The sequence below is a fragment of the Rhinoderma darwinii genome, chromosome 3 (assembly GCF_050947455.1).
Source record: "Rhinoderma darwinii isolate aRhiDar2 chromosome 3, aRhiDar2.hap1, whole genome shotgun sequence".
NCBI classification, from domain to species: Eukaryota; Metazoa; Chordata; class Amphibia; order Anura; family Rhinodermatidae; genus Rhinoderma; species Rhinoderma darwinii.
Window position 1 is genome coordinate 214,131,786 of NC_134689.1, and position 23,653 is coordinate 214,155,438.

At 43.3% G+C, this 23,653-nt stretch overlaps 1 protein-coding gene across 4 annotated transcripts in view; it reads right to left on the minus strand.

The window, feature by feature from the left end:
- The window catches only part of PCLO (piccolo presynaptic cytomatrix protein), a 369,907-nt gene that overhangs the window by 124,268 nt on the left and 221,986 nt on the right, over positions 1–23,653 (minus strand). For all 4 annotated transcript variants that reach the window (XM_075857363.1, XM_075857364.1, XM_075857362.1 and 1 more), the window contains exon 6: positions 21,312–23,311. In XM_075857363.1, the coding sequence (XP_075713478.1) occupies positions 21,312–23,311 (2,000 nt within the window). The remainder of the gene's footprint in view (positions 1–21,311; positions 23,312–23,653) is intronic.

Sequence of the window (23,653 nt, forward strand, 5' to 3'; positions counted from 1 at the left end):
TTTGAGACGGAAGACACGGTGGAGTCCCTTCAGACGATCATAGACCCATCCTGCGTTGTCACCGCCAATCCTCTGCAGCTTAGAAATATCCCTCCGGGGAGAACTTTTGTTCGGTTGGCAGACAGAAAAAGAATTCTCCGCTGGGGACACAGTTCTAAACTAGACGCTGGTGTCCGTAAAACCCAAGACCTGATTGCTCGTCACTTTTGGTGGCCCACGCTACCTAAGGATGTTCTGGACTTTGTCTCTGCTTGCACGGTGTGTGCCTCTAATAAAGTGACTCACTCCAAGCCTGCCGGCCTGCTTCAACCTCTGACTGTACGCAGTGCCCCCTGGCAGCAAATCGCAATGGACTTAGTCACAGACCTTCCTCTCTCAGCAGGATGCAACACCATCTGGGTGGTGGTGGACCGGTTCTCTAAGATGGCACATTTTATCCCGCTGACTGGCCTACCTTCTGCTCCCCGACTGGCGAGTCTCTTCATTCAGCACATCTTTCGCTTGCATGGCTTGCCTCTTCACATTGTGTCCGACCGGGGGGGGGGGGGTCCAGTTTACCTCTAAATTCTGGAGAGAACTCTGTAAACTCCTGGATGTGAGTTTGGACTTTTCCTCTGCCTATCACCCCCAATCCAATGGGTAAGTTGAGAGGATCAACCAGATCATGGAAAATTATCTCCATCACTTCATCTCTTCTCAGCACGATAACTGGGTACAGCTTCTTCCTTGGGCCGAGTTTTCATATAACAAGTTACAACCACACAAGTGAGTCCACCACCTCCACTCCGTTTCACATCGTGTACAGTCAACATCCCAGAGTCCCTCTTCCTGTGTCGACTTCATCTCAGGTTCCCGCTGCTGACTCTGCATATGGGGACTTCCTGCAAATCTGGCAACAGACCCGATCCTCTATTTTGCTGGCAGTAGATCGCATGAAGCGAAAGGCAGATACTAAGAGAAGAGAGCCGCCTCAGTATCTTCCGGGGACTAAAGTCTGACTGTCCTCTCGGAACATTCGCTTGAAGGTGCCCTCATACAAGTTCGCTCCCAGGTTCCTTGGACCATTCGAGGTACTGCAGCAGATCAACCCTGTCGCCTACAAGCTTCGGCTGCCTCCTACCCTCAGGATTCCCAACTCCTTCCACGTCTCCCTCCTGAAGCCTGTAATCCTAAACCGCTATTCCAAGACTCCCAGCCCTGCGGTTGCTCCAAGCAGCTCCTCGGACATCTTTGAGATCAAGGAGATCTTGTACACCAAGAGAGTGAGAGGAAAGACCTTTTATTTGGTGGATTGGAGGGGTTTGGTCCCGAAGAGAGGTCCTGGGAGCCAGAGGAGAACCTCAATGCCCCTACTCTTCTAAAGAAGTTTCTCTCTCGCTCCAGTCCCAAGAAGAGGGGGCGTAAGAGGGGGGATACTGTAATGTCTGTGGCTGCGGGCTGTCAGCTCCAGCCTCCCGCTGACAGCCACAGCCACGAGTCGGCAAGCGCTGGCCCCAGCCTCCTCCTCAGGAGACGCCAGCGCTTGCATCCACTCACCTCCGCCGGACATCTTGAACGACCTTTGACCCATGAGTACCATGGGCTATAAGAGGGGTCCAGCCCCGTAGTTCGATGCCTGAGCGTTGTTAGTCTTTCCCAGTCTGTCTCGCAATGGTCCCTTAGTGTCTCCCGTTCCAGCTGTTACCCGTGCCCTGTTACCGTTCCTGTATTCTGTATTGTTCCAGTTCCTGTGCCTACCAGCGTTGGAATAGTGTCTTCTGCTACGTCAAGTGTCGTCCGCCACGTCAAGTGTCTTCCGCCACGTCAAGTGTCGTCCGCCACGTCAAGTGTCGTCCGCCACGTCGAGTGTCTTCTGCCACGTCGAGTCTTCTGCCACGTCCAGTGTCGTCTGCCACGTCAAGTGCCTTCTGCCACGTCAAGTGTCTTCTGCTTCATCGGATACTGCCCGCCACGTCTGGCGCCACCTGCCGCACCAGCCTCCATCCGTGCTGGAGCCACAGCCACCGCCCGGACTATTTCAGGTACCCAAGCATTACTGTCTGCCATTGACTTCCGTATAGACTGTGACCTGGTCAGCTGCCTCCCCGCTACGGCGGTGCGGCCTAGTGGGTCCACATACCCTGTGTCCGTGACACATAGCAGTAAGATGGTTGTCACATGTCTGCTATCAAACTATGAACTTTCTACTAGCACTTTAAAGGATATGAATTTAGAAATTTGAAATAGGTTATACAGTAGGGAAGAATTACTCAAAATTAAAAACAACACAACAAAGACCCTAAAATATATTATAAGAGTACAAGTCTAGACAAGAAAGTTAAGGCACTGTTCACATCTGCGTCGGAGACTCCTTTAGGAGCCTCTGTAGAAGATCCTGTCCAAAATGCTGGAAAAAATTGTGCAGCGTAAAATGACGGATACCATGCCGGAAACCTGTTGGAGCACATTACAGTCAATTGATTCTATCGGGCGCCATTGGTGTTCAGCATGCAATGAATCCAACACTTACATTTTTTCATTGCTCTTCTACCTCATAGGAGAATAAAAACTGAAACCCTGAATGCAGATGTGAACAAAACCTAAAAGATCTGTGACCACACAGAATGTCTTGGTAACAATAAACAATTGATTATCCTAGTATTTCATGTAAAATGAAAGCTTTATTTAATGCTTAAGATGGCCATACACATTAGATAACAGTCATCGGAACTTGACAAATTCAGCTAGATTGGCCGATTATCAAATGTTTACGTAGGTCTCTGACCGCAGATGTCAGGGGAAAGAAAGATCAGGCATGTTTGATTTCAACATGCCAGATCTGTTGTACCCATAGGAGATAAGATGGTGCCAGAGGGATCTGGTAGCGACGTATTCCCTTCTCTCCATTGAGCTGGGAGGAATAGCTCTTTGCTAAATAAGTGTTTGGCCAACAAGTTTTTTAAAGTGTATGGCCAGCTTTAACCCCTTCCCTCTTTAGCCACTTTTGACCTTCCTGACAGAGCCTCATTTTTCAAATCTGACATGTTTCACTTTATGTGGTAATAACTTCGGAATGCTTTAACCTATCCAAGCGATTCTGAGTTTGTTTTCTCGTGACACATTGAACTTTATGTAACTGGCAAAATTTGCTCGATACATTCAGTATTTAAATGTGAAAAACACAAAAATTGAGCGAAAAATTGCAAAAATGTGCATTTTTCTAAATTTAAATGTATCTGCTTGTAAGACAGGCAGGTATACCACACAAAATAATTGCGAATTAACATCCCCCATATGTCTACTTTAGGTTGACATCGTTTTTGAACATCCTTTTATTTTTCTATGACGTTACAAGGCTTAGAACTTTAGCAGCAACTTCTCACATTTTCAAGAAAATTTCAAAATGCTATTTTTACAGGGGCCAGTTGAGTTGTGGAGTGGCTTTTAGGGCCTTATAAAGGGCCACCATCAGGAATTTCTGGGCCCCATACAGCTAGGATGTCTGGGGCCCCCCCTCCATTACCGGGGGTGGGCAACGGAAATTGTGGCACTCACGTTTGAACGTTATACGCATTAACTGATTTTGGTGCTGATGTCAATTACAGTGAAGGAAACCATGGAGCAGGCAGTGACCGGTTAATGCTCCGGATTTTGATCTATTTAGTTAAAATGTATCCGACTGTATGGCATACAGTGGGATACGTCGCCTGGGGATTGGCCATGGGGAAACTACTGAAGTCACTGCCCATGAACAGAGCTGTGGAAAAACACATTGAACTTTAATGGCAACGTAAGAGCGGAGCATTAGTGCTCCTTACATCCTCACAAGCGCTTCCCCCTCCCTTCCCCTTCACATCGTATTGTTGCCCTAAGTTTATCGTGTAGTCAGGAAATCTCCTACCTTACAGTATAAACAACGTAGACGGTAATTCACAGGGCTCCATTATGTCCTTTTAGCCTCCGTCGGGCTGGTAGACGTCGGTTTACCTTCTTTTTGAAGGATGGAATAGCGTAGTAGACTTTGTTATTCCGGAGTCCCCAGGCAGCATCACGAGTGCTCTAGCCGTGGACTTTGCCCCTGGGAAAGCTCCTGACATCGCTTTCCATATATGTAAAGTGACATCAGGGGATTCTCCAGGGCCGGAATCCCTGGCCAGAGCATTGCCGACGCTCCGGCCATGTACTCAGGCTTTGCAAAGCTTCGGATGTCACTTTACGTATATGGACATCAGGAAAAGTGCCAGAGCCTCTTTTCTCTATCAGTGATTGATAGAGACAAGTGGCTGCCGATTATTATAATATTTTTGTAATGTTTTTTCTGCCCGCCCGGGTTCGGTCAAAACGTGTTCGGCCGAACCCGGTGAAGTTCGGATTCGCTGCGAACCGAACTTTTCGCGATGTTCGGACCGAAACCGGGATCGGTTGTCCCGGTTCACTCATCTCTACTCATAATGTACTGGGAAGCTGAAAAAAAATTATTTGTGGGGTGAAATGCCGCACATGCATGAGGTTTTGACAAACCCCATTCACATGAGTTAGGGCTTATTCAGACTAACGTGTTAATCGTCCATGTGAAGGACGTTTTTTTTAATGGCCGTCACACGGCTGCATGTATTTCTATGGGGCTATTCACATGGTCGTTGTTCTAACGGACCGTGTGAAGGGCCTGTAAAAAAAATAGGACATGTCCTATTTTTGTGCGTTTTCACGGATCCCTCAATAGACTCAAGTCTATGAGAGATGTGTGAAAACGGGTACCGCACGGCTGCAAATCGGCCGTTCTTCACGTCTGATTTCACACACGTTGGTCTGAATATCTCCTTAGGCCTTATTCACACGAACGTGTCCATTTTGCACGCGCAAAAAACGCTGCGTTTTGCGCGAGCAAAAGTTCAGTGTGGCATCAGCATATGGTGCGTGGCTGCGTGATTTTCGCACAGCCGGCATCATTATGACACTCTGTTTTGATGTTACAACACAGTAAAGAAGGAGGGGCTTTTATGTTTCCCTTCACTTCTTTACCTACTGTAGCGCGAATCACGCGCGTCACTCGGAAGTGCTTCCGTGTGCTGTGCGCGATTTGCACGCACCCAATTACTTCAATGGGTGCGTGCTGCGCGAAACACGGGCAAGTATAGGACATGTCGTGAGTTTTACACAGCGCACATACGCTGTGTGAAATTCACTGACAGTCTGAACGGCCCCATTCACTAACATAAGTCCGTGCGACGCCCGTGAAAATCACGCGCGTAGCACGGACGTATAACACGTTCGTGTGAATAAGGCCTTATATTGTAATTTGTAGTGAATTTTCAGTGCGCAATCCGCACCAAAAATAGGAGGCAAGTAAGTGGCTTATTCAGACGTCCATGTTCAGTCTGTGATATACGGAGCGTGTATCGGCCATATTTCCCGGACCGACCATAGTTCAGGCAGCCGGGTTTCTAGCATCACAGTTATCTATGATCATAGTCCCTCCCTTCCCGTGGGAATACTGTCCCCGATCCCGTACTGAAAGCATCATTACAGTATGTGACAGTATTCCCGCGGAGAGGCAAGGACTCCCAACAACACTGATAACTATGATGCTAGGAGTCCGGCTCCATGAATTGTGGTCGGCCTGGGAAATACGGCCGATACACGCTCCGTATGTCACGGACCGAAAGCGGCCGTCTAAATAAGGCCTTAGTCTAGTTACACAGTGTGGTGAAATCCCATTTTTTTGCCACAATTTTTGCAAGATCGCGGCAAAAACGTGATTTGACCGCACTGTGAGAATATAGCCTAACAGCACTTTTCATGTTTTGTATCCTTTTTTTATGCAATTTTCGGAATTGCGGCACAAATCACGCGGTTTTGCCACGATTTTTATATAATCGTGGCAAAACTGCACCATTTTTGCTGTGATTATGAAAATCGCAGCAAAAAAACTGCTAGGAAAATGAAAAAATCCCAAAAAACATTTTAATCAACCTTATACATTCTACAAATGGGGTCAGGGGGATGGGAAGCAGGATGGATAGGGGAAAATACTCACCAGCCTGCAGGTCCGTTCGGCAGAGTAGAGGAGATGGGGGGCGGGATCTCCACACGGAGTTTCAGCACATGCTGCATCTTCCCCGTCCAGTGAAGCTACAACAGGTATGCAGGGGGTGCCGCAAGTGTTGCTAGGGGGGTGCCGCGAGCGTTGCTAGGGGGGTGCCGCGGGCGTTAGTCGGGCGCGAGCGTTGCGAGGGGGGGCCCGTGAACGCTGCGAGGGGGGGCAACAGTCCGAGGGGCGACGATGGCAGCCCAGCCGGCCCCTTTTCTTCATCCATGTGGCCTGGCCCCTGACGGGAGTACCAGTAATACCCGCCTGGCCTTATATATTAGAAACCTCCAAAAAGTCACCCCATTTCAAAAACTTCACCCTTCAAAGTATTCAAAACAGCATTTAGAAAGTTTCTCAACCCTTTAGACGTTTCACAGGAATTAAACCAAAGTAGAGATGAAATTTACAAATTCAATTTTTTGTTGTTGCAGAAAATCATTTTTAATCCATTTTTTTTGTAACACAGTTTTACCTGAGAAACGCACCTCAATATTTATTGCCCAGGTTCTGCAGTTTTAGGAAATATCCCACATATGGTCCTAGTGTGCTAATGGACTGAAGCACCGGCCTCAGAAGCAAAGGAGCACCCAGTGGATTTGGGGCCTTCTTTTTATTAGAATATATTTTAGGCACCATGTCGGGTTTGAAGGGCTCTTGCGGTGCCAAAACAGTGGAAATCTCCCAAAAGTGACCCCATTTGGGAAACTACACACCTTAAGGAAATTATCTGGGGGTATGGTGAGCATTTTGACCCTACAGGTTTATTCCAGAAAATATTGGAAGTAGGCCGTGAAAATGGAAATCTACATTCTTTCAAAGAAAATGTAGATTTAGCAAATTTTTTCTCATTTCCACAAGGACTAAAGGAGAAAAAGAATAAATTAGTGTGCACTCGATATTGCAGAGTGAAAATGGGATTTTTCAATAGATATGCCAATATGTGGTGCCCAGCTTGTGCCACCATAACAAGACAGCTCTCTAATTATTATGCTGTATTTCCCGGTTTTAGAATCACCCTACATGGGGCACTAATCTTTTGCCTGGACATTCGACAGGGCTAAGGAATGAGAGAATACCATGCAAAATTGAGGCCTAATTTGGCGATTGACACAGAATGGTTCACAATTGCAGAGGATCAGATGGCTCTGGAGCTACCCCGCAGAAGTGACCCCATTTTAGAAACTACATCGCTCAAAGCATTTATTAAGGGGTGTAGTAAGCATTTTCACCCCACATGTATTTTCTATAAATAAATGCGCTGTGTATGGTGCAAAGTAAAAATTAACATTTTTCCCCAGAATTGCCAATTCAGTGGCAAGTATGTCGTGCCCAGGTTATGCCACTGTAGACACACACCCCAAAAATTGTTAAAAGGGTTCTCCCGGGTATGGCGGTGCCATATATGTGGAAGTAAACTGCTGTTTGGGCACGCTGTAAGGCTCAGATGGGTGGGAGCGCAATTTGGCTTTTGAAGCGTAGATTTTGCTTGGTAGTAGGTTTGTTTGAGTATTACTGGTGTTTCCGTTTATAATGTGGGGGCATATGTAAGCTGGGCAGAGTACATAAGGGGCATAGTCAGGTGGTATAATAATGGGGTAAACAATAAAATAATCCATAGATGTGTATTAAGGGCTGATTCAGATGAACGTTGCGTTTTTGCGCGCGCAAAAAACGCTGCGTTTTGCGCGCGCAAAAACCACTTGACAGCTCCGTGTGTCATCCGTGTATGATGTGCGGCTGTGTGATTTTCACGCAGCCGCCATCATAGAGATGAGTCTAGTCGACGTCAGTCACTGTCCAGGGTGCTGAAAGAGTTAACTGATCGGCAGTAACTCTTTCAGCACCCTCGACAGTGAATGCCGATCACAATATCGAGAAACCTGTTTAAAAAAAAAAAAAAAGTTTGTACTTACCGAGAACTTCCCTCCCGGCCGTTGCCTTGGTGACGCGTCCTTGGTTACGCGGCTCTCTTGACATCGGGCCCCACCTCCCTGGATGATGCCACAGTCCATGTGACCGCTGCAGCCTGTGCTTGGCCTGTGATTGGCTGGAGCTGTCACTTGGACTGAATTGTCATCCCGGGAGGTCAGACTGGAGGAAGAAGCCGGGAGTTATCGGTAAGTCAGAACTTCTTTTTTTTTTTACACGTTCATGTATATTGGGATCGGAAGTCACTGTCCAGGGTGCTGAAACAGTTTAACTCTTTCAGCACCCTGGACAGTGACTATCTCCTGACGTCGCGTACCGGAAATTTTTTTGCCGGGTTCGGCCAAAACGAGTTCGGCCGAACCCGGTGAAGTTCGGTTCGGTTGTCCGGGTTCGCTCATCTCAAAGACACTCCGTTTGGATGTTTGTAAACAGAAAAGCACTTTTGACAGCTGGTGCGCGAAACAGGCAGTTCGCACGGAAGTGCTTCCGTGCGACCTGCGTGGTTTTCACGCACCCATTGACTTCAATGGGTGCGTGATGCGCGAAATACGCGGAGATATTGAACATGTCGCGCTTGTTGCGCAGCGGACAAACGCTGCGCAAAAAGCACGGACTGTCTGTACTGCCCCATAGACTTGTATTGGTCTGTGCGTGACGCGGCCCGCACGGACACAATACACGTTCGTGTGAATCCCCCCTTACGCTGTGAAGCAATTATTTCTGCACAGGCCGGTGTAGCACTGATAAACAGTGTCTTTACTTATCCCCCTTTTGGTCCACACTCCGCACCTTTGCAGTTTGGGGAATTTTGCTAGGAAGTGTTATCCTAGTATAATACGGGCGCCCTCGCTTCTAGCAGATATGTTTGGGCCCCCCCTTCCTGGTTCCCTAATTTTAGGGCCCCGATAAATCGCCTCTTGAAACAGGCTAAATGTTCCCCTCTGATCTGCACAATTGCATATTTTTTATTTCCTGGCTGTTTTTTGCGGGATGAGCTGTAGTTATTATTGGTACTATTTTGGGGTACATGCAACTTTTTGATCACTTTTAGCCTATTTTTTGAGAGGCAAGGTGACCAAAAAACAGCAATTCTGGCATAATTTATTTAGGGGTTTTTTATACAGCGTTCACCATGCGTTATAAATTACATGTTAACTTTATTCTGCAGGTCAGTACGATTCCGGCAATACCTAATTTATGGCACTTTTTTATGTTTTACAACGTTTTGTACGATAAAATTACTTTTGTAAAAAGAATGTATTTTTTCTGTTGCCATGTTGTGAGAACCATAACTTTTTAATTTTTTCGTCCACGGAGCTGTATGAGAGCTTGTTTTTTGCGAGATGAGCTATAGTTTTTAAAGGTACCATTTTTGGATACGTGCGACTTTTTGATTACTTTTTATTTCAATATTTGGAGGGCAAAGTCACCAAAAAACAGAAACTCTGGTATAGTCTTTCAAGTTTTTTTTTTATGCTGTTCACCGCATGCAATAAATAATATAATATTTTTATACCTCAGGTCGTTACGGTTGCGGCGATACAAAATACATATGGTTTATTATTATTTTTTCAATAATAAAGGACTTGATAATGGAACAGGGCGATTGTGTTTTATTTTATTACTTGAAACTTTTATTATGTTTTCAAACGTATTTTTTTCACTTTTTTTTTTTTTTTACACTTTTTTTCAAGTCCCACTAAGGGACTTGAAGGTCCAACTGTCAGATTTGTTTTTTGTAATACATTGCGCTACCTACGTAGTGCAATGTATTAGATTTGTCAGTTATTCACTGACAGCAAGCCGATTAGGCTTCGCCTCCCGGTGGGGCCTAATCGGCTTCCATAATGGCAGAGCAGGAGGCCATTGTGTCTCCTGTTGCCATAGCAGCAGTTGCAAGTCCTAATTGCTTGTCAGGGCTGGCGATCTGCTCGCAACTGCTAAGATGCAGTGATCGCATCCGATCGCTGCATCTGAGGGGTTAATGGCAGGGATCGGCTCTAGCTCCGGTTCCTGCCCTTTCAGGTGGATGTAAAATACAGCTGACATCCACCGCTGATGACGCCGGATCATCTCCTGAGCCAGTGCCATCTTGCCGGCAGCTACGGAAGCCGTTCAGGCTCAGCCACAGGGCGGGGGCTGGAAGTTTTCCATGCTAGGCAGACTGGGAGGCCAGTATTAGGCCTCCGGTTGCCATTGCAGCCACCGGAAACCCGGCGATTTCATTGCTGGGGTGTCGATGAGCTGCAAACACCTTAAATGTAGCCATTTTGACGGCTGCATTTAAGGGGTTAATGATGGGGATCGAAGCTAACTTCGGTCCCCACCGTTACAGCAGGATGTCAGCTGTAAGATACAGCTGATATCCGGTGATGATGGCACCGACTCAGCTTCTGAGCCGGTGCCATGCATTTGTCGTAAGTATACAACATTTTGCAGGAAGCACTGGCTTTCCGTGTCATATACTTACGACAAATGTCGGGACGGGGTTAAAGTATCGTTCCAAAGATTCGATTTGTCTGAAGCACACAAAAGTCTATAAGAGCAACAAAGCAAATACACATTAGTATAATTAGTAGTTGTAGGGGATTCTATAATCAGGAAGACGGATAGAATAATTTGTCGCCAAGACTGCCTCAACCGAATGGTTTGCTGTTTTCCTGGTGCCAGGGTTCGGCATGTGGTGGAATGGGTGGATAAATTACTGGGAGGGGCCGGAGATGCTCCAGCTGTCGTGGTCCATGTGGGAACCCACGACAGAATACATAGTAGGTGGAGAAGCCTTAAGAATCATTTTAAAGACCTAGGCTAGAAGCTGAAGGGAAGGACCTCCAAGGTTGTATTCTCAGGAATACACAGGCAGTGTGCCATGCGCATCACAGGAAAGACAGCGGGAGCTCAGGGAGTTAAATACATGGCTTAAGTCTTGGTGTAGAGGAGAAGGCTTTGGGTTCCTAGAGCATTGGGCTGACTTTTCATTGGGGTACAAACTGTATTCTGCAGATGATTTGCTGGGGGACAGAATTCTAGCTGGGATGGAGCAGTATGTAAACTAGGTCTGAGGCGGGAGGACAATGTAGAAAATAAATGGGTAGTTAGGTTAGAGATGGGTCAGACTATATTGGTGGGTGGGGGATAGACTGTGGGGAGAAGATTAAGCAACAGGATAAGGAGATCCTCTTGTTACAAAACAACATTGAAGATAAAAATGCCCAAATAATGTCAAATAATTACATTTCTGATACTGAATGTGAATTAATGTGAATGTAATTTCCTAGAACGAAAAAATATCAGCTCCTATGTCAATGTGTAGAATTTTTGTTACATCCCTTTCCTTTTCCCATCCCTTGGTTGAACTTGATGGACATGTGTCTTTTTTCAACCGTACTAACTATGTAACTATATTAAAAGGAGTTATCTCCTGAATCAATCTCTGTCGAATATGCCCTGTTACGGCATTTAGACTTCAGACTCTCAGACAGACAAGATTGTCCATGTATTAAATGGACTGTTATTCATCTGAATGGTTGCCATGTAATACTTAATTTTCCCTGTAGCTGGCGCTGCCAGGGAAATGTCTGGCCAGACAAGGCTTTCCCTGATTGCTGTGGGAGCTGCATTATGAAATGGTTTTCTGGGGGAGAAAACCCCTTTAATCATCCCAATAATAGTACTGGGACAAATACTGAAAAACTAACTTTGAGCTGGAATTTGTATACTTGCTAGTCAGTCAATTTTAGGTTGCTAGAGAGTTATTATTTATTATATTTCAAGAGGTTAAATTAAATTTAAATTAACAACAATAACCACAAAGCAGTTTGTCTTTCTAACAGAATAAACATTTTGGTTCACTTCTGAGTGCTTACTTTATAGGTAGTGATGTCAGAATCAGACAAATTTAAAGGTTCTGTGCTCGTATATTAAATCAGATTACAAAGTGAATTTTTTACAACTTGTTTTTAACTTGTTAAAATGTTGCTGCTAAAACCTCAGAGGATGGAGCGGTGAGAGAAAGTAGGGATTTGTCTATGTAAACCACTATAAGGATAAGAGTAATGTAATCCGGGTCATTCTTGCACCCACTCGCATGAAAGAAACCCAAGCTAGTCTCACTGCTCCCTCTTTTGACCAACAGTTCTGTAGCTCTCAGTGGCAAAATTACGAAGTGTTAGCACTTGATGTGTCCAATGTGTCCATTTGATGTGAAGCTTTTCTTCTAGGGAAGAATAGCTACGCAATAAAGCATCTCATTGAGCATGTCACAATATGTATGCCTCTGTATTAAATGTATAAGAATGTATTCATAAACTCCAACCACTCATTATTGGAAGTCACAACAGGCTTAAATAATTGTTATAGTTAAAAAAAAAAAAAAAAATCATAGAAAATAACAAATGTGGCTATGAATCTTTATTCATAGCAAAGATTATGAGGTCTTTAACCCCTTAATGACCGGGCCTGAAAAGACCTTAATGACCAGCTACATTTTTCTGTTTTTGGCTCTCTGCCTTTCAGCAGCCATAACTTTTTTATTTTTTCATTGACGTGGTTATATGAGGCCTTGTTTTATGCGAGAGAAATAGTATTTTTTTTTTTTACGGTGTGAATATAGGAAAAAGCGATTCTTGGCATTGTTTTTCTTGTTTATTTTTTATCCCGTTCACGTTTCATGCTAAATAACCGATTAAATTAATTCTTCAGGTTATTACGGTCGTGTAGATACCTAATATGTGTAGGTTTTATGTTTTTATTTAGTGTAGGGGCAATAAAATATATTTTATGCAAAACAATGCCTTTTTTTGGGACTTTTTTTATTTATTTATTTTTTTGTTACTTTTTTTTAAATCCCATTAAGGGATAACTTTATTTATAACTTTATTTTTTACTTGTAATGTATTAGCATACTCCTGTTTTCTAATACATTACACTGTGTCCCTATGACACAGGCTGCTGATCGGGCAGCACATAATGCAAAAAAACCGGAACAGACAGCCCTGGGGTCCTTTGTAGGTCCCCAGGGCTGACTGCAGAGGGATTCCCCAGTTTTTGATCGCATCACCGGAATCCTGGTGATGCGATCAAAGAGGAGAATTCCCTTTGATCATGCCGCGATCACGGACCGCGGCAATCAAAGGGTTAAACAGTTCGGGTCCGAATGTTTTCCGACCCCAGCTGTATTCAGGAGGCTCCTCTAAGATCAGGAGCTGTTAGTAACAGCTCCTACTTAGAGGATGAGTGCTCACACGGGCGCTCATCAGCCTCAACTAGAGCGACGCCAAAAGACATCGTTGTAGGCTGGGGACCTGCACCGCCTGCCGTCAAAAGACGGTGAACGGTCATTAAGGACTTAAATGCCTTGGGAATCGCATAGATTTAAGACAGAGATGATGTTTACATAAACATTTTAACCACTTCCCGACATTTGACGCACATATATGCCATAGTCAGGAGGGGGGTGGGTATGGAGCAAGCTCATGGACTGATTTCGCTCCATATGTCATAGGTGTCAGTTGTATATTACAGCTGACAACTCTCTCGAACACGATAACTCTGATCCCAATTGTTTTAATTGCTTAGATGCCAGATGCCTTAGATCAATAGCAGTGACTGGAGCATCTAAGCCATTAGACAAAGGGGAGGCCCGCTCCGGCACCCCATTGATCCGTTGGCGATGTCATCGCAAGGTGTGGATAGGTTATCATGGCATCCTGGGGGCCTAAGGAAGGCTCTCAGGTTTTCCATCCCAGTCCTCGTATGAAACCCTGCCAGAAGCAGGGCTTAAAAGGAGATGGGAAAAAGCACAATACACTGTAGTACATAAGCATTGCAGTGTATTGTGCAAGTGATCTGACGACTGCATGTTCCAGTCGCCTAGTGATATACATTATAATAAATTTGTCAGACTTTTCAAAAAAGTGATGTGAGCAGCACAAACGGCACAAAAGTTCTGTTGTGTTTTTTGAAAATTCTGACTTTTGTCCTGTTTGCAACATTTTTTTACACCAGAAAACTGCCATAGAAATAATAATAAATTCCCCATATGAGTTCATAGTGAATTCACGAAATAGTAAACGTGGCATACTATATTTGATGACATATTATGAAGGAGAAATCCTCCGTAATACAGTGCCATACAGAGGCACTATAAGGCTATGTTCACACGGGGTATTTTGCCGAGTTTTTTGACGCGGAAACCGCGTCGCAAAACTCGGCAAAGACGGCCTGAAAACGCCTCCCATTGATTTCAATGGGAGGCGTCGGCGTCTTTTTCCAGCGAGCAGTAAAACTGCCTCGCGGGAAAAAGAAGCGACATGCCCTATCTTCGGGCGCTTCCGCCTCTGACCTCCCATTGACTTCAATGGGAGGCAGAGAGAGCGTATTTCGCGCTGTTTTATGCCCGCAGCGCTAAATGGACGTGGGCGAAAAACGGCGCGAAAATCGCCGCGAAAATCGGCGTGCAGGGAGAGGAATATCTGCCTCAAACTTCCAAACGGAATTTTGAGGCAGATATTCCTCCTGCAAAATACCCCGTGTGAACATAGCCTTAGGCAGCATATGGAATGCTTAAGGGCTTGTCCACACATAGCGCAATTGTTGCATATTTTCTGTCTGGAATTGTGGATGGAAAATACGCAGCAGAATACAGTAGCAGCAAAGTGGGTGAGATTTAAGAAATCTCATCCACACGCTGCGTAAAATTTCCGACCAGAAATTGACTTGCAGCGCGTATTTTTCGTATCGCAGCTTGTCAATTCCTGCTGTGGAAATTGGACTGATTTGCTGCGTTTTTCAGAGGAGAAGTCACCATCTTCCAACATTGAGAAAAACACAGCAAAATACGCACCATTTTCTGCAGTAAAATACACAGGAAATGGTGCCGTTTTTCCGCAGCAGAAATCCTGCTACTTTCTGCGGAATTGCTGCAGACACTTTCTGCAGCAATTCCGTTACGTGTGGACAAGCCCTTAGGCTCTGCAGTATGGAGCCAAAAGGACACTTTTTTTTCTCTGTACAGTCTATGTGCGCACAGTACAAGTTAATCCTATAATTCTTCCTTGTGTAGGGACACCCATGTGTCTGTGGTGCAGCTTTAGAGACTAAAGGCATTTTATTTCTGATATTATAATTTTTATTTTGTGCTTTGAAATTGGGCACTGTATTTTAGCTCCATGACACTTTCCTGAAATGAGGCAACCGCAACTATATTTTAATGCTATGGGGTACACACGACAACTCAAATTGACAACACAAATTGATGTACACAGGTTAACCCTGTGTGTCGACATACTGTAAATGTACATGCTGCAGTAAAGTTATTTGAGGGCAGCGAAAATCAATAAGCTAATGTGTGTGACATTTTTATATATTTATTGATACAAAATCAAAACGTTTTGTCTACACCTTAGTGACGGCCAATACGCTTATTTACGGTGGTCACTAAGGTTTTATTATGCTGCATACCTCTTTTAACGACGCTGCAGCAGAAACCCGACATCAGTGCTCAGCTATGTAAGAGCCAGGCTCTTACTCTAACAGCCGTTTGGCCCCTTAGATGCCACTGTCAATAGTGACTTCGGCATTTAAGTGGTTTCAATGGGAAGGGGCTCCCAATCATCCCATTGGCACCCCCGCAATGCAATTTTGGAGGGCCGATGGGTTTCCAAGGCAGACAGTTAGGCCGGATTTACACGAGCGTGTGCGTTTTGCACGTGCAAAAAATGCGGCTTTTTGCGCGCGCAAAAGTTACTTAACAGCTCCGTGTGTCAGCAGCGTATGATGCGCAGCCGCCATCATTATGACACTCTGTATGTTTGTAAACAGAAAAGCACGTGGTGCTTTTCTGTTTTCATTCATACTTTTTACTGCTGTTGCGCGAATCACACGCGGCACACGGAAGTGCTTCCGTGTGCTGCGCGTGATTTTCACGCACCCATTGACTTCAATGGGTGCGTGATGCGCGAACAACGCACAAATATAGGACATATCATGAGTTTTACGCAGCGGACACACGCTGCGTGAAACTCACAGACAGTCTGCACGGCCCCATAGACTAACATAGGTCCGTGCGAGGCGTGTGAAAATCACACGCGTTGCACGGACGTATATCACGTTCGTCTAAATAATTTTTATACTGACAGGCATAATACACTGCACTAGTAGTGAAGTATATTATGCAAGCGATCAAATGATCACACGGTCAAGTGCCCTTGTAGGGCTAATAAAAAAATGTTCAATAGAGTGTTCATAAATAATAAATAAATCTTAAGTAAAAAAAAATCTGTGTATTCTATTACAAAATGTTTTTTTTTTTAGAAAAAATCTAATAAAAATCTACACATAATTGGAATTGCCGTGTCTGTGCAACCAAACTATTTTTTGGTTAATCCAGTTACCATAAAACTAAAAAAAAAAAGATCATCAAAAAGTTGCATGTTCCCCAAAATAGCCTACTGAAAATGACAGCTTGTGCTGCAAAAAATAAAGCCCTCGTACAGCTCCATTAACTGAAAAATGTTATCGGTCTTGGAATGCAGCGACAGAAGAACACATTGGTTTTTTTTTTGATTGTGCAAAGATAGTAAAACATAAAAAATTATATAAGTTTGGTATTGCCATAATCGTAACGACTCGGAGAATACATCTGTCATGTTATTTATACCACATGGTGAACAGCATAAAAACAAAAGCCTAAAAAAAATAGCTTTTTTCCCCATCCCACCGAAAAAAAAATTAATAAAAAGTTATACATTACATGTACCGCAAAATTGTGCATTTAAAATACAACTTGTCCCACAAGAAAACAAGCCCTCAAAAAATTTAAAAAGCTATGGCTCTTGGAATGCAATAATGAAAAAATGAAAAAGAAAATTGAATGGTCATTAGGGCCCAAAATAGGCTTGTCACTAAATTGTTAACCCCTTGCCGCAGCAATCATTTTTGTTTTTCTCTTTACGTTTTTTTCTCCCTGCATTCAAAAAGCGATAACTTTTTTATTTTTCACGGCACCATTTATTGTACCATATAATATACTGGTAAACAAAGAAAAACCAGAGATTCCTCCATTGTTTTTAATGTTTATTTTTTACGGCCTTCACCGAGTGGTAGAAGGGACTTTATTCTGTGGTTTAATATGATTACGGCGATACTAAATTCATATACTGTATTTTTCGCACTATTAGATGCACTTTTTGTCCTAAAATCTGTGCTGTAATCTTCTGGTGCGTCTAATAGTCTGAATTCAGGCAGTTGCCAGTGAATGAAGAAGCAGGAGACTGCACTCTAAGCAGGTCCTTGCACTCTAGTGCAAGGATCTTATTCAAAAGGTCCTTGCACTAGAGTGTTATGGAAGCAGCATGTCCTGTGCTGTGTGTAAAGAATTTCTGTTATCTCCTCACTGAACAGTTATGACACACACACACGCACACACACACACACACACACACACACACACACACACACACACACACGTAAAATCTGACTGTTCAGTGAGCAAATAGCACGGACATTTGTACACACAGAAAAGTAAATCTATGCAGGTACTGATCTGCAAGGACCTTCTAGCCACGCCCCCTCCTATGAACAGAAACACAACATTAGCCATCATCATTAACCCCTGCTTCTTCACACCTCTGATATCTGCTGAGTTCAGGGGAGTGTCAGGGCATTACAGGTGCCAATATGTTGTATCACTGAGGCTGTGTTTGTACTGGGGCAGGGTGCCTAATAATGGGGCATTGTGGCTGGCATTGTATTGAGGCACTAAGGGTGGCATTGTATTGGGGCACTATGGCTGGCATTGTATTGGGTCACTGTTGTACTGTATTGCCTTAATATTTCCCATAGGACATATACAGTTTTATCCTATAAATTATGGGTGTGTGTTATGGTGCAATACGTCTTATTGTCCAAAAAATATAGCAGTTTTTTTTTTTTTACTACTTTTACAAAGAAAAAACTAATTGTTAAAAATAATTATATTGTGTCGCCATAGCCTTTATTATTTGTTGAGCTGTGCGAAGGCATTTTTTTTACGAGATGAGTGCTAATTTTTATTGGTACTACTTTGGGGTACATGGAACTTTTTAGCCACTTATTTTCCCATTTTTTGTAAGAGGCAAGTTGACCAAAAAAACAGCAATTCTGGCAATTACATTTTTTTTTTTACAGCGTTCCCTGTGCAGTTTAACCCCTTCCCGACATTTGATGTATCCATATGCCAAAGTCGGGTAAGGGAAGTATGGAACGGTCTCACGGAGTGAACCCGCTCCATATGATGCCGATTTTGGCTGTATGATACTGCCGTCACTTCAGAGTAATGAGCGGAATCGCGCTCGAGCACGATCCCGCTTGTTTAACTTGTTAAATGCCAATATCAATAGCGACGTTAGAAAGAGGGGGGCGACCCCCTCTAACAGTTCATCACACCCCACGCAATGCAATTGCGGGGTGGCGATGGTTGCTATGGCTGCCTGGGGGCTGAAAAAATAATGGAGGAATCGCTGTTTTTTTCATTTTCTATCCCACAAATAATTTTTTCCCTGTTTTCTAGTACATTATATGGCACAATAAATGGTGCAACGACAAACTACAACTCGTCCCGCAAAAATCAAGCCCTATAGGACTATATCGACAGAAAAGTAAAAAAGTTATGGCCTTTGGAAGGTAGGGAGGAAAAAACGAAAATGAAAATCTGAAAAATGGCTGCAGCGGGAAGGGGTTAAATAATGTTATGTTGTAAAAGTTCAGACTTTTACAGACGCTCGAGATACCAATTGTCTCTTTTTTTAATATGGGGAGTAAATGGGAAAGGAGGCTTTTTAGAACTTTTAATATTGAACTGTTTTTTACATTTTACTTTTGTAGTCCCTCTAGAGGACCCGAACAAGCGATCATTGGATCTCTTGCACAATATACACAATACACACGTAACATTACAATGTGTGTCAGACTTCAGTGTAGCGCTGAGGCCGTAGCAGAGAAGGAGAGCCCTGACATGGTACACATGTATCTAATCTATCATGTATCCAATCTATCACAAACTATTCACCACTCTGATAAAATTGGCACATTTTCAGACCCTAGACTACCTTTTTGGTGGACCACTGTGGTAAAAACTGATGTTAAAAACGGATGGTAAACTGATGACAACTATCAATAACTGATGGTTTTGTAGTAAAAATTGTGAAAAAGCCTGATGGCAATCAGTTTTCGCATAAGTTGTAATCACATGAGAGACAAAAAAACTGGAGCTGATGCAACTGATATATGTGAACACACCCTTAGGGCACGGCCAGACGTGGCGGAATTGCTGTGGAATTCCGCTGCGGACAGTCCGCAGTGGAATTCTCCTGCGGCCGTTTTTTACAGTTGTTTCAATACATTTTAAGGGAAGGTAGTTCAGATGTTGTGGAAAACTCCAATGCGGACCATAGGCTGCGGTGCGGAATTTTCCCTCTGACTGTTGCGGAGAGGAAGCGGAATTTCACTGCGGATTTCAGCCTTTGCAATGCAAAAAGTCCGCTGTCTTTTCTGCAACGTCTGAATTACCTGTCAAATATGCAAACATTGGTGCAGATTCGTTGCGTAAATGCCCCAAATCTGCACCAACATTTCTAAATCTCATCCACTTTTCTGCTACTGTAAATTGTGCAGAATTTCTCCACAGAATTCTGTTGCAAAAATTACTGCAGAGTTTATGCTACATGGAAACCCGGCCTTAGGATATGTTCACACAGGGTGGATATACTGAGTAAAAGTACACAGCACATTCGCCCTGGCGGCCGCAGAGAATTCCGCTGCGGAAAACAGAAGCGAAAAATAAAAAAACCGACCCTCTGATGTCCTGCAGACCGGCCTCCTGTGATGACTTTTCATCCCATGTGACCGCTGCAGCCGGTGATTGGTTGCAGCGGTCACATGGGATGAAACATCATCCCAGGAGGCCAGCCTGAACAAAGAAGCACTGAATTCTGGGCAAGAATTCTGCTATTTGTTGAGAGTTTTACCTCCCCAGTGAATTCAATTTGGAAAACCTGCAACAAAAAAGCAGCGATTACGCAAATACAATTGACATCCTGCGGATTAAAAAAACACACCGCAGGTCAATTTCTGAGCGTTTTTTCCCAGTTATCATTTAGGCCTTATTCAGATGAATGGAAATCACGCGCGTCGCACGGACTTATGTAAGTCAATGGGGCCGTTCTGACAGGTCGTGATTTTCACGCAGCGTATGTCCGCTGCGTAAAACTCACGACATGTCCTATACTTGCCCGTGTTTTGAGCAGCACGCACTCATTGAAGTCAATGGGTGCGTGCAAATCGCGCACGGCACACGGAAGCACTTCCGGGTGACGCGTGTGATTCACGCTACAGTAGGTAAAGAAGTGAAGGGGAACATAAAAGCCCCTCCTTCTTTACTGTGTCGTAACATCAAAACAGAGTGTCATAATAATGCCGGCTGCGCGAAAATCACGTAGCCATGCACCATATACAGATGCCACACTGAACTTTTGCGCGCGCAAAACGCAGCGTTTTTTGCGCGCGCAAAACAGACACGTTCGTGTGAATAAGGCCTAACTTAGCGTGTGGATGATATTTGTTCAAATCTCATCCACTCTGCTGCTATTATATTATTCGTCAGATTGTCCACAACTAAATACGTTGCAGAAGATCTGCAGAATTTACACTAGGTGTGTACTAACCCTAATGCTTTTGCAATGTGATATGATAAAGTAACACTTCAAACACTTTTTGGTAATACGAGCTACATATTATTAGGATATGCCAATAATGTCAGTTTTGCAGGGTCCAACCATTATGAACCCTGTCAATGCTAGAACAAAGTAGCAGCGGTGCTGGGGTAGCCAATAGCACTTTATCTCCTAACGGCTCCGCTCACCTTTCTTCCAGAGGCCGTATAAATGGTCTTTGGCTATAATAACCTATCAATGTACCACCAATGTCCCTTTAATATCTAATCGCTGCAACTTTGGGTGCAAAACACTTGGATATTCTTCTTACACAATAAATAACAATAAATTCTTCATAACATTCTCATACACCTTCATATATATATATGAATTAATATATTTTTAATGAGATGCATAATATAGGTAGATAATGCAAAGGGTAGGATGATTCAGTAAGAAATACATGAAGATATCTGAAAGATTTCTATAGAGAAATTTGGTTACTCTGCAGAAGTTAATTCAATATATACAAAGATTAATACAAATTACTTTCTTAATAATAAAAATAACTTTTAATTTTAAATGCTTTAAAAATAATTTAGATAATAGAAATGAGTTCTTACTGAGTATCCATCTGAGTACTGGAACTGTGTTCTAGCAATGTCTTCTGCAGTTGGACTTAAGGGTTTTGGATCTGACATAGAGCGTTGCATGACCTTTGCAGATTTTGGACTTGATGGTGGAATTTGCACCATATCAGCATGTGGCTTGTGAGTGCCAATGTCATCCACCATTGTTTTATCATAGGGAACAAAAGCAGATTCTAAAGCTTTGTTAGGGGAAACTGGTGAAATTGGTGAATAAAGAACTTTAGGGGACTTAGGAGGAGAAGGCGCAACCTGCAGTCCTGAATCAGCTCGAAGATGAGAAGAGTAACCTATTTCTAAGGGTGTTGGGCGTCTTTTATCTTTTTGTGATGTGTCATTTAGATATTGTGAACTTTGTACATCAGAATAGTTTTCTGTTTGACAGCCCAAGCTTCCTCCTTTATAACTCTTCTCTGGAGCAGAAATATGCTTAACTATTTCAACTTTTGAATCAACTTTTGCCCTTATTGAAGGTGTTCTTATTGTTCCAAGTGGTTCTGTTTGTACTGAAATTTCTGCAACAGTTTGCACAGCTATACTAGATACTTTGGAGAATGATCTGGATTTATCAGCATCAGTGTTTCCATCACTGTATTTTCCTGCACGTGACCGTCTTCTTGATCTTGTGGGGATATCCCATTCATCTTGATCCTCATCATCAGTCTGAACGCTTGTATCAACACCTTTTTTGGATTTTCTTCTTCTGCCAGTATACCTATTTTCATTTCCATCCTCATCATCGGTTTGAACTCCACTATCAACAATTAGTCTGTAAGATCTTGAATCTTCTTGCATATTTCCATCTATTTCATCATACATACCACACAGTCTAGGCATGGAACTCCTCTTTTTAAGCTGCCTTTCATCATTAATATCCATGTCTTTTAGAGACAATTCAGAAACAGAATTTAGTATCCCTGGTCTCGAAATATATTGTGGAACACCATCTGACTGTACAGCATACCATGTATCACTTGGTGTCATTTCAATGCCTGCAACTGTTGCTGATGTGGTTGCAGTATGATCACCAGTCCAGAACTGTCCTTCCTCTGGTGCTGAATATTGACCTTCTAAAATCCCTTGCTCAGAAGCTATTTGAGGTGGCACATTTTCAGACTCATAACCATATTGATACATTTGTCGTATCTTTTGTTCTTCTAACTGCTGATGGAGTTGCTGCTGAAGTTGCTGAATTTGCTCAAGATGTAGCTGTTGTTGGGCCAGTGTTTCCTGCCTCATCATGAACTGAGCTTGTCTCTCTTCCTCCTGTTGATACAGTAAGTGTTGTTTCATTGACTGTAATTCTTCAAGTTTTTTCTGAACCATAAAAGTTTCTTGCTCTCTAAATCTTTGAATTTCCTGACGTTCCCACTCAAGCTCCTCAGCTAATCTCTGCTGTTTTAGTTTTTCCAGCTCTAGAAGCTCACGCTGCAAATGTAGGTGCTGTTGCTTACCATCATCAGATGGCATTATAAAAGATGACTCATCTTCACCCATTTCAGAGAAAGTATCTGATTCTGATGTCAAAATGGAAATAAGTTCGCCTTGTGTACTTATTGCAGCTTCTACAGGAAATGTTTGCAAACTAGTATCAATCACAGACAATGCATCCGTAACATCTCCCACTGGTGATGATAACATGCTATATGTTCTTGGTAGCGGTTGAATTTGGTTTAAGCTTGAAATTGAAGTAACTGCGTCACCAGTAGTGAAAGTAGATAAATCTTTTGCGGTTGTACTGAATATAGAGCCAGGTTGTGTGGTGATCGCAAACGTTGAAGGAATTGGACTGGTAACTGATGAATAAACAACTCCATTACATGACCGCAAAACACTTCCCATACCATATGGTGGGACTATAGAAGTAGTCATGCGTGCTTGTGAATACTGGGGGGCACTTATTCCAAGGCCAGAAATGACTTGTCGTGTCTCTGGGTAAGGACCTGTAGTCTTGGTTTGGTAATCCAAAGCCTCACCTGAAAGTATAGGGGTACAGTTATAGTCCATTTCCTAAAAACATTGATGTTTGGTGGTTCCGTGAGCCATCCAATCTTGATGAAATACATGGGTAAAATTGCATGCAAATCTCCAGGTTAATGATTATTTGGACAAAAAGCAAAATTAAACGTGGAACATGCAGGCACATGCATGAACCTGTGAGCAAAACATACAAATAATGAAAAAATAAAATACACCAGTACGTCAAAATATTTTGTCACAATGTGCCAAAAAAGAAATAAATTAAGTAAAATTAAATAAAAATGTTTACCCGGAAATGAGATGGGGAACACCAAAATCACATTTCAAAGAAAGATTTG